Source organism: Kryptolebias marmoratus, linkage group LG19 (genome assembly GCF_001649575.2).
Source record: "Kryptolebias marmoratus isolate JLee-2015 linkage group LG19, ASM164957v2, whole genome shotgun sequence".
Taxonomy (NCBI): Eukaryota; Metazoa; Chordata; class Actinopteri; order Cyprinodontiformes; family Rivulidae; genus Kryptolebias; species Kryptolebias marmoratus.
This window is the reverse complement of record NC_051448.1, coordinates 16,425,765-16,437,484: the sequence shown is the minus strand read 5'-3', so window position 1 is coordinate 16,437,484 and position 11,720 is coordinate 16,425,765. Positions and strand designations below refer to the sequence as shown.

The window sequence follows — 11,720 nt, the reverse complement described above, 5'->3', positions numbered from 1 at the left end:
AATCATCAAAATTAAACGAAATAAACATTTGAAATATATGAGTTTGTATGTAATGTATGAATATAATATACAAGTTTCACTTTTTAAATGGAATTACTGAAATCAATCTACTTTTTCATGATATTCTAATTTTATGACCAGCACCTGTAGTTTAAAATGCCTTTTGTTTTTTATGGCTGATTAAAAGAATTACATTGCCCACTTACAGCATCATAGAGGTTAAAATTGTATCGATCTGAATGAGTCCGCTGTTATCTTTTGGTTCTGTTTTTAGCTCACATACACACAAAATACCTAACATTTTGCTCTTATTGTAATATTCTTTAGTGTTTTATCTTGATCTTACGTAGACTTTTGCAATAACAGAGACATTGAATGAAGCTTGACAGATTAGATTTTTTTTTTCTTGTTTTAAATATTAAAAAATGGCTTGTATTATCATTGGGAAGTGATTTGAATCGGTTTCTCAAGATGCCAACTTCCAATTTTATGCTATTTCTTCACTTTTTCTGCAGCTGCCCTTCACTCTGACTTTGATGCTTTGGTCTGTCTCAGTATGTCGTATAAAAAACAATAAATGAAGCTTGACTGCGTTTGACATTCTTGTTTGCTTGCTGCGGCTGTTTTACTGGCCTTTCGGAGAGCAGCTTTGGTTTGCTCTTTTTCTCTTTTAACCTGCTCGAAACATCTGCTGTTATTAGTGTTAAACATCCATGTAAGAGGACTCCTGTCCCTGTTACCTAGTATTTATTACTCTTCATGAAAGGCTAAAAGCTCAGCTTCAAATTCAATCAACTTGAAAGCTACAGGGTTCACAGTAAATTCTGACATACTTCAAGGTTTTGCTTTGTTTCAGACTCAATCTTTGCAAGATTTATTTTTTAATTTATGAGTGAATAGAAGTGATTATTATTTTCTGTTTCATTGTGCTTCCTTCATATTTAACTCTGTTTTCGTTTTTTAATCACAGATCATTTCAAGCGAAAGATTTGCCGGCGGACATCTTGGAAGCGTGGTATCATACGTAAAAAGAAGGAAAAAAAGAACTACAAGAAAGAAACCGAGGAGGAAGAGGACGAGCCAGAGGCAGAAGTGGAGCCAGAGGCGGAGGTGGAAGCTGCAGGACCCAGTGACTCATGTTTGACGCAGGATGAGGAATCCTCCTGTGATACTACAGGTCCCCAGCCCAATGGCCATCATTCCCACGGCCCCTCCACAGAGGAAGAGAGCTCCAATGAGCCCCCAGCTGTGGCTTCTGCTGATCACCTAGATATCAGTGAAATCACAGAGGTGCCGGAACCTAAAGAAGAGGAGGGGCCCACAGCCAAAGAGGGAGAGTCTGAGAGCACAGAGCCACACTGCCATGGTGGCAATTCCCAGCTGAACGCAGATGGGGACAGCCAGGCCAAACAGGCTGGCTTCCAGCCTTTGATTGAAACATTCAAGTCTTTAGATGCTCAGGTCCTGCCTAAACACACACAGTCTCTCCTAGTTTCACAAGTGGGCTGTGTGAATGGAACCGAGTCAATGGATAGCCTGGATTCACACAGTCTCAAGAGGAGCAGTGAGGCCGACACAAGGACTCCTCAGAGCCCCACTGAGGGCTGTAAGAGGCCAGAACAGGAAGAGCACAAAGAGGAGGATGTCAGTAAACCAACTCAGGAGCAACATCCCCTGGATGGTGAGGCACTTACAGAAACTGTTGAGGAGGATCAAGATAAAGAAGGTATTACGTTTTTCTTTACCACAACTAGTTAAATATAGCACTCTTTTATTCACCTTTTTTATTCAAAACATTCTGGATGTAAAGAAGTATAGTTTGGTGTTTGCACTAAAAGAGTTTCTGACAAGCATACAGTAAAAAAAAAATGGTTCAGCAGGCGAGATTGAAGAGACTGCATACAACACAGCTCTTTTGCAGACATCAGATTGTCCTCCAGAATTTCCCAACATTTTGCAGCATTTATTTTACTCAGTCTTTACAAGCCTTTCATGGTTGACTGCCGAGAAGCACTTGACCATGGAGTCTTCCACATGCTGTTTGACAAACTCTAGTAGAGATTTATTGAGTTGTTTTTTTTCCCAACAGTGGCTTTCTCTTTGCCACTCTCAGATAAAGCTTAGACTGCTAAAAAAAAACCTAGGCAGCAGTTGTTGTAGCTCAGTCTCTCCCATCTCACCTGCTGAAGCTTGGAACTCCTTCAGAGAGCTCATAGGTGTCTTGGTGGTTTCTCTGAGTCTTCTTCTTCTTCCCAATTGCTCAGTTTGTGAGGACGGCCTGCTCTTGGTAGATTTACACGTCTCATATTCCTTCCATCTCTTGACAATGGATTTAACAGAACTCCTGGGAATGTTTAGAGTCTTGGAAATCTTTTAGCATCCTGCTAGAACATGAATCTTCTGTTGATTTGAATTGAAACAAAAAATTGCACTCAAAAACACTTAGCTCTTATGTCTTACAGGGTATTGAAAACTTGCTTTATGGCTGCAGATGTTTTCTGACCACCACAGACAGTGCTTGATCTTGATCCTTGTATTCCTTCATGTTACTTGTGAATAATATGAGCCTAACTCGACATCAGTACAGTGCTTTTTGTTAAGCATTACATGATGCTGCTTTAAATTTACAGGTCACCTCACAGTGCTGCTAACAAATGATGACATCTTGTGTATTTTGGTGTCACATATAAGTCACATAAGACAGAAAGTTGTTACTTGGCAGATTAAAGATTACAAAGTCATAACAACTGTAGACACCTTCCCGTATACTACACCCTAAGAAGATTAGCAATGATGTTGGGTTTTATCTCCACTTCTGACACTGGCATATCATTTGTTTCTTTGCTACATGCTATCCAGCTGATTCTTTTGACTTAGTGTTTGATCCAGACAAAAAGTTGTTTGCCAAACCACAGGATCATAAACAAAGGCTGATGTTGGCTTAAAAAAAAAATTGTAGTTAAGCCATTAGAGGATGACAAACACACAACAGAGCAAACAAACTGAATCTTTCCCATCAGATAATTAAGCTTTTCTGCCCCCACTGTCCTCACAAGCTGAGCTGGATCTTTTTCCCCCTCTATCAAAGCCTTTTTTGAACACTAATAAATAGACAAAAAAAAAAGAAGCCCAAAGTGAGATATTGCTCACAGATAGATTTTCTTCTTTTGTATTGCATTTGTCTTGTAGTCATGGCAGTCTGTGTGCTCTCTGTCCAGTTTGTACTTTTCACTCTTTTATAGGAAAAGCAAAAATGGGATCTTTAAATTGAGCTGGCTCTGTGTTATTGGATTATTTTGGCAGCATGCGCACAGCTTAAAAATTTAATATCTGTCAGTGGTAATGTTCCCTCCAAATAATAGGCTTTTATCTTGTCATAGATGGTTCCAGGGTAAGGACAAGCAAGTGGGGCTTGTCAGAGCAGTTGAAAACATCTGCAGGAAGAACAGAGGAAGAGCCACAACCAGTACCTGCCCACCCTCCCGTAGTGGTTGACCACCAGCAACTTCTGGTAATGATTTTTTTTTTTTTTAATAGTAATATTTTTGGTATTAGAGTGCATCACATTTATTAGGCGCAGCAGCTTCGGTAAAAACCATTGCGTTTATTCCGTACAGTTTCAAAGCAAAAGAAAAACAAAGGTGTTTTCACACTAAAACTGAGCATCAAAGGCGCACAGTGGAAGATTTGAACAGACCTGACAAAAAAAAAAAAACAACCCCACCATTTAAACATGTGGTTTGTAGACACTGCGGCAGGCATTTGATGCAGCCTCAGTGTGAAGGTGTTTTCATTTAACATTTCAAGTGTAAATTCACCGCTGTGCCTCGCGTCAATTTGACTGGAATGTATGCATTTGAGCGCACACGTTTGTTAAACGTTTTCTATTTGTATGACAAGAATGAAGCATACACAGTGACATAGATGTTCTTGTTCAAAGCACATTCTTTACAGTGACATTTCTGAATTGTTTTCCTCTTACTTTTTTAAAACGCGTAGCAGCCTATTTAAAGTGGTTTCAGACCAAGAACTGTTCTTCTATTGTCACGCTGTCGGAATAAATTATTGATATGTTTAGCAGTGTATTAAAAAAATACACACAAAAAAGAAATTAGCACGTCTAAAAACACTAGCAGCAGCATCAGATTTAGTCATTTCCAGTAGTTTAAGTACATTTCTGGAGAGACACTGTGCTGAAACATTTCTTACCCTCTTCTGAGCTTATAAAGGGATACTTTATTAAACATAACCCTTTTAGTGCCTGAGAATACATGCTTGTATGTTTAAATCTGTTGATAATACACCCACACACACACACCTACCTTAGTCTGTTGTTTGGAGGCCAGCAGGTTGATGTTAATCTTGACAGCAAATTTTAATTTAGTTTTGGTCATTGTTTAGTCAAAAATGCTGTTGTTAAATATTGTAACGTTTATAGTACAATCAGTTCTGCTGTGCAGTCTGTTTTTCCTCCAGCCGTTTTCTTGGTTTGTTGGTGTTTAGAGTCAGGATTGTGTTTTACATCACTCTGAGGAACAGCTGAAACATTCTGCTGGGACGTTGTCACTTGCTGTGCATTCAGTGGTCCGACGTTGTCATCTTAAGTCATTTGATGCCTAACATACCTACTGCTTCATTTCTTCAATGGTTTGTCAAATGTCTATTCAAATCAAACATGAGGAGGGAGTTTATTTCTCTACTCTACCTAACAGCACAACAGCAGGTTTCTTTTACTTTGTAGCCTTGTTGTAAAAACACAAGATGTTTCATTGCTTAACTCTGCAGTGATTTCTGCACGTCCAAACATCTCTTCCTGTTTGTGTAATTACCAGTCACCTCACACGGTTTACACATCTTTTTTTTCTTACATTAAAAGTAAAATGTGCCCTAATGTCTCCTTTTCTTTTTCTCCCGGCCCATTTGTTCACTGTTTTTACATTAGTTTTAATGGAATAGATCACAGAAGCTGGTTTGATCATCTTCCTGAGGATAGATCAAATCATTCAGTGTTCTCCTGTAAAACTCTGGTTCGGGTGTGTGCATCTTCTGCTCAGAGATTAGCTCTGATGGGATCTGGTCACTGTCAAACACTGTTGTCGTTTATTTAGTCATCGTCTTCTTTCCGTCTGCACTAGATTTGCCAAATGTGTCATTCAGTGAGGGGCTAAAATTTACAAACCTTTCTACGTCTCGCTCTCAGCTAAGAGGAAAGAAGTCCAACCTCATTGATTTGATCTTCTTACAGCTTCCACTTCATACCATAACACATACACACAGCAAATTCTCATCAAAAGAATGGATCACTTAAGTAAACAACAACAACAATAAAAAAAATGTTAAGCCAGTTTTTTGTCAAAGTGACAAATTTCCCCACTTAAAATAATCTTAACTATTATTTGGAAATGTAGATTTTACACTTAATGAATGTGACTGAACATATTTATAATAACCACTATTTTAACTGACCCCAGCAGACTGTTGCATTATTCAGCTTGTACCTTCAGTTTTGTGCTTTAATAACCCGAGCCAGTTTAACACATGAGTCGTGATGAAATTGTACCTAATAGATGGCCCAGCCTGAAACGAGGTAGATGAAAGTATGTGAAGATAAAACTGGCAAGTAAAGTGTTTTCCTGTCACTTTCCAGAGTGGGCTTGTCTGAGTTCAGTTTGTTGTGCGTGACGTGTCAACCTCAGCGCTGAAGGCTCTTTCATGCACAACCTAAGTTGAGGTTAATTGTTGTAATTTGTGTGTTGCATCTTGAAAGATACCCTCTGTATTTAAGAGACTGGAACAGAGCCAAGTGTCCTACTGCATCTTCTAAATTTAAGCTGCAAAGACAGATTTAAAGACAAGTTGGAAAAAGTTCTCTTGTTCTGTAATATATGCCTGTATTTCAGTGAAAGCTTGTGACCTTAGGAAAGTGTACTAGTTTAAAAAATGGACAAAATATGTATACTTTAGGACCAAAAGTGCTGTTTTAAAAAGCCTCATAACGTCTCAATAAACTGTAGATCTAAAATGAAAACCATCTCAGAGGTTAAACCTTCAGCTTTTACTATAAATTATGGGCTTTGCCTGCTCTTATATTCATAAATATTAAAAAATAAGAAAAACTGCGTGCGAGTTTAAAAATAAGCCTTGAAAGGGCGAAGCACATAAACGCCGCTTTAAGTTTGAAGTGGAGGCTGATGCATATGTTGCTTTCAGTTTAAAAGCTTTAAACTGCTAATATTTTTTGCTTTTTAACACTACGTCTGTACTTCACCCTTTTATTAGATTTCTTACTTAATGTTTTAAACACTGCTTTCTGTCTGCAACTGAGTCCTTTAAAGATGCAATGGTCGCAATGTTTTGACATTGTCCACTGCTATAAAATGAAGGTTCAACAAGTTGTCTAATAATGATCTACAGTGGAAGTTCTACATCAACAAACATTATATACGGTAATCTTCTTTAACATTGTTTTTTTCCCCAGTAAATCAGTTCTAATGCATTGAAATGTGGTTCAATAATTCAAAAAAATAAAATAATTCAACTGAATTTTAGTATTAGTAGTAGGGATGGGTCAAAGGTTCAAAGAAAAATCTAATATTTACAAATTTCTCTACAGTTCAAGAACATGCATGTTAGGCTAAGCAATTTCAAATTGGCTTAAGATCTGTGTGTGTGTTTGTGTGTGTACATGGTTTAACCATTTGTAACATTTTGGGGTGTCTTCAGTAGTTAATGATAGCGTACAGCAGGCCACACATTGTTCTCAATTAGGGTAGGGTTGGACAGCTGCTGCCTTATCATATATAAATACAACACAGTCCATACAACCTGTAAAGTTACTTTAAGTTGAGACTGAGCAAAATATGAGTCCAGTGAGCACATTTTGTCCACCTAAATAGACTGCGGAGACACTAACTAATGAGATCCCTGATACTCCTCAACTGAGGCTGTGTTAAAAGGATCCTTCGCAATTACAATCTCTTTGTGGCCTGCGAAAGACGGACAGCCTGTCCAGGGTGTGTGTACCCTGCCTCTTGTCTTGTTTGTGAGATGGGAGTTTTAGGTGTAGAAGATTGTTGAAGTGCAGTCATGAGTGACCTGCCTTAAGCTTCCTCTAGATCCATAGGTCTATTCTGGAGCTGCTGCTGTCACACTGCCCTCCTCAGATGGATAACTCTTAACCTCTTAAGCTCATCCTGCCTCTTTCAGTCATCCTACATTCATACCACTGTCTGTCAACCTCATGCTGCTTTCGACCGTCAACATCGCGCCCCACTTTTTGACTTTCGGATAGGAAGCCAATTACCGGGGCGAGCCATTTTCACATCTCAACATCAACAGGTGTTGGTCCTGTAAATTTCGAGGGGAAAACAAGGTTATGACTCAAACATGAGCGGCCCCCACTAGTTCTGCCAGCTCGTGCCAGGATGCGTTCAAGTAACGGGAAGCATGCTATACATCTCGCCGGTACTTTGCACAGTCACGCTGGGGTCCCACCTAATACCCCAAGTGTAAATTGGAGCCTCGGCTCAGTGGGCTCCCTTGACAGCACTTCCCACAGATCAGATGTGGGGGTTAGTTTTTGAGAGCTCCGTGTAGTGTAATTGGTGTAAAAGAAGTGTTCCTCTGACATGTGCTTAGTTCTCCCCTGCATGCTCCGAAGTGACATCCAGCTATCAAGCCATTATCTAGTGGCTTTTACACGTCCTATGGGGATGATGGGGACGGTAGGGGTACATATCTCGTCTTGCTGAGCCTGACTCTATCTTTCAATCTGATTGACAGGCTTTTTAGTTGGCCTAATCTTTGTGCTTCAACTGGCTGCCCCTATGAACGGCAACACACAGCACTAATCTGTGTGGGAGGGGAGGGGGTTACTTGTTAGTGCGGTGAAGAACGGATATATCTTAAAGAAGCAGATTGAGAATAGTGGGGACTGTGAATAATTGCTTTTTTCTTCCCAGGCTTACGGAACAAATTGAATTTCCGGTGCACGGGATGAGAGTCACCATTTAAGCAGATATTTGCTGGCAGGGCTGAGGCTGGCACGCTGCCTGATTTGTGTTGTGGCTCGCAGTGAGTTGCGCACTGTTCCTTTTCTCTTTAGTTGTATTCATCAATAGCAGAGGGCTCATTATTCCTGACTTTTAACTTGATGGAAGGAGCTCCAGAATATCTCTGGAATTGAATACCATCAGCGTTTGTTCATAGACCCTACATTCAAATCCTGTAGGATAGAGATAGTACTCTTTGAGTATTTGCAACCAGCCTTTCAGAGGCATGGCACCGTTATTTGTGCTTCACTTAGTAAAATCAAGTTCTGTTACTGCCAGTTTTGCTGAAATGATGCTTGATGCCGTCTGGATCAAAATGAATTCCTCAGCAGGAATAAATGGGCCCTGAGTCTTGTTTCTCTCTCTACTTCAAGCTGTCTCTCATTCTCAGCTGTTTTCTTTCATCAAGATTCAGACACTTGTCCGCAGATGGGCTTCGGAGAAGTGGTGCTGAGGATTGCAGATGAAAATTCACCAACAAAAAATTCAATCTGGCCTGGCAATTTTTCTCTCCCCCCTCCCCTCCCCAACATCTTACTGAGAACACACACACACAGATTATGGTGCTTTTACACTCTAAAAACCCTAGTGTTTTTCGTTGCTGGCACAGTTTGAGGTCTTTTGGCTTGATGCTTGGCTTTTAAAGCACGTCACGATTTCCTCTTTTAAAGAAGCCTGTCACCAAAAATGGCTCTATTTTAGTTAGTCAGCTTGCTTCATTTTTAGCTCTTAATGACAGCAGGGGCTGGCAGTAAGTCCGAGCCACATGTCTGTTCAAAGGAAAACAGCATATTAGTGCTGGACCGTGGTTCGGATGTCAATAAAAATAGAAAGCATTTTGAGTTGCCACTTTCATGTTCATCCTTTTTTTCGCTGATAGGGTTGATAGTGGTGCCGTTTGCATGTAATTGCACTGACCTAGCTTTGCATCTTGGCCATGCATGTGACAGCCAGTTGTGTCAAAAACTCACTTTTAAACATTTCAATTTTTTGTATCTTTCACGTTTTGTGGTCGTGTCCCCTTTGTTCAATGCTACAGTGTGATTTATTGTGCCCATTTGCAGCTCTCGCACCTCGTGTACTTTTTTTAAAGCCTTTATAAACTAAAGATTTTGCACTGCTGATTAGTTCCACAGTACATGAAAATAGTATTCAAATGTCTGGCTACACGTTTGTCAACCTAATAGTTGTGAACAGTGTAGAGAAATCTGTGTGCTGAAAGAAAACGTGTTGTGAAGCTATTAAGCTGGAGTGGGAGGTGGAGGGAATACAGCTCTGTCAAGATGCTCTTACTTAATGGTTAATCACCAGGCTGAAAGAGACAAAGCTCTAAATTAAGTGGACAATCTATTATTATTTTACAAACATTACTCACAGATCTTTCATTGACCTTTCATTAACAAATAAACCTTGCATTTTGATAATGACTGCAAATGTAAATTCATGTTAATGAACATCCAAACTCATCGCCCTGAACTTGCTGAACTTTATAAGCAGTGGTGGGTTTTTTTTATTTTTATGCTTTTTTATCAACATACTCAGCTTTTCTAAGGTATGTTGGGTACTCCACAAGCGTGTTCTCATAATGCATGAACTGTCTGAGATGTTTATTGCCTGGTCAGCACGATTCACAGCGACACATACAAATATATACAGGTTTCGTTGCACATATGAAAAGCAAAGTGGGGTTGCATCCTTTAATAACCGACACATTTTTCATAAAGTTATGTGTTTTCCTGTTTGTAACTTCTGTTTTCCAATATTTGTTCTCAAGAAGGCAGACAGCAGATTTAGGTTTAGCCAGTTGTGCACTTTAGCTGAAAACACCGGGAATGCCTCAGAGTGATACATCCTCGGAGGCGCGTCAGTAGACATGCTTAAAACATGTAGGACGCATCAAGCTGTAGTGTTCTGTCAATACCGATCAGCTTTTAAATATAAGCGTAACATTGGCTTTTCTGGTGAGAAAGAGAAACGATGGATCAAGAGCTTACCTTTTCTGCCATCATCTTTATAATAACGATGGCAGAATACAGTTTTTTACAGTTTCCTTGGATATTTCTCAACCTCAGATCTTTCCTTGTACATTTTTTACACCTTTTGATATGAAACAACTGCACCTAAACAAGAGAAGAACTGTCAAAAGTACAGAAGGGCTTCTATGGGAACGTGGGTGTCCAAGCAGGGAGTGAGTACACATACACAGTACAGCATCGACTCCTCAAAGTAGAACGGTGTGTTGAGAGGTCGCAGCACAGAGCGTCTGCAACCAGCCGCTGCCGGCGAGGGGTCACAGCTGAAAATAATGAAGGCGTAATTTTTGTCTGGTTTGTCCTTTGGTAATCAGACTTTGACCACTTGCCGTAACTGTACCCCAATCACTTCCCACCCTCTGAGGGTAACATTGTTCCATTTGATTACTCATATTGGACTATTAAAGCTAATGCAGCTGTGAGCATTTTGTAGTCTAAAAGTTATTTTGCCTTTTCAATTAAACTGTGACTTTACACAGAGTTGGATAATTTAATCTCGGATAAACTATGAACTATATAAGTCAGTCTAGTTTTCCGGCCCAGTTATACTCTCCAAATCTAATTTTAAAAAAGCGTGAGGAAAGGCTCTTATTAAACTCGGATTGACTTCTAGATTATAGCTTCAGAAGTGTTCGATTTATCCATTTCCCAGGGAACCTGCTGTAAGCCTCTAAGTTCTCCATTGATCAAAAGTAACTTCTGTATTGATCTTTGTGCAGCAGCGACTATGATAACATTTCAGTTTGTTATTTATTCCGCACATTTATTTTGTGACCCTTTTTCATTTCTGAATTATGCCCGTTTCATTTTCTGAGTGGCTCAGACACTGACTAAAGTTCTCAACTGAGCGAGACAAGCTCATAAAAATGTTAATTTACTCTCACAAGGCCACATATTTAAGTGCTAAGATATCAAGGGTTATATAATTATTCCTGTGGTAACTTTATAACATATTTACAAAGTAGAGCATAGGTTTTTGAGAAATGCGGTGCCATATTTTAAATGCACTTTTTTTTTGTTTTTACTCAGAGTTCACAGCTTTCACTTCGATAAAGCTAACTATTGCATATGTAATTAGTAATATACATGCGTCATACATGACTTTTAGACTGAGTTAGATTGTTTTAGTATGATTACAAATTAGATTACCTTTATTGTTATCAGAATTATTTTTTTTCTTGCTATTAGGTATAAAATACATTTTTGTACCAAGTAAAAGCATGTAAAATTAGGAGTCAAAAATAGAAAATGAAAAGCAAAGGAGAGTCAAATTTACACCAAAATAAGAACTAGGTTGGAACAGCAGCACGTTATCGTGATTGTTCTTTAGGACGCAGTCAGTGCTGCATTACCTGTACGACCAAGGTTCCTGTAAAACTTCTCTCCTCGTTACTATTTCTTTCTTTCTGTCCAATCACCTCGCGCCACATCCGCAATCAGCCTTGACCGAACATGATTTTTATAGTAACAAACAAACCGGAGTCGTTTAGAATTCATTTGTTTGTTGGTGCTTCAGACCCAAAAGAGAGTGAGGAAGGAGGAGTTAAATTGTTCTTTTCCAGCCACATATCGAAGACTTAATAATGTCCCTGGTGACGGAAACTGTTTGGTTTCAACCCCCCCCCCCCACCCACTG

At 39.4% G+C, this 11,720-nt stretch overlaps 1 protein-coding gene across 1 annotated transcript in view; it reads left to right on the top strand.

Annotated features, from left to right (window-relative positions):
• atad2b (ATPase family AAA domain containing 2B) overlaps nt 1-11,720 on the top strand; it is an 87,624-nt gene that overhangs the window by 49,151 nt on the left and 26,753 nt on the right. Inside the window, exons 25-26 of the mRNA XM_037981660.1 lie at nt 971-1,726; nt 3,381-3,511. Of these exons, the coding sequence (XP_037837588.1) occupies nt 971-1,726; nt 3,381-3,511 (887 nt within the window). The remainder of the gene's footprint in view (nt 1-970; nt 1,727-3,380; nt 3,512-11,720) is intronic.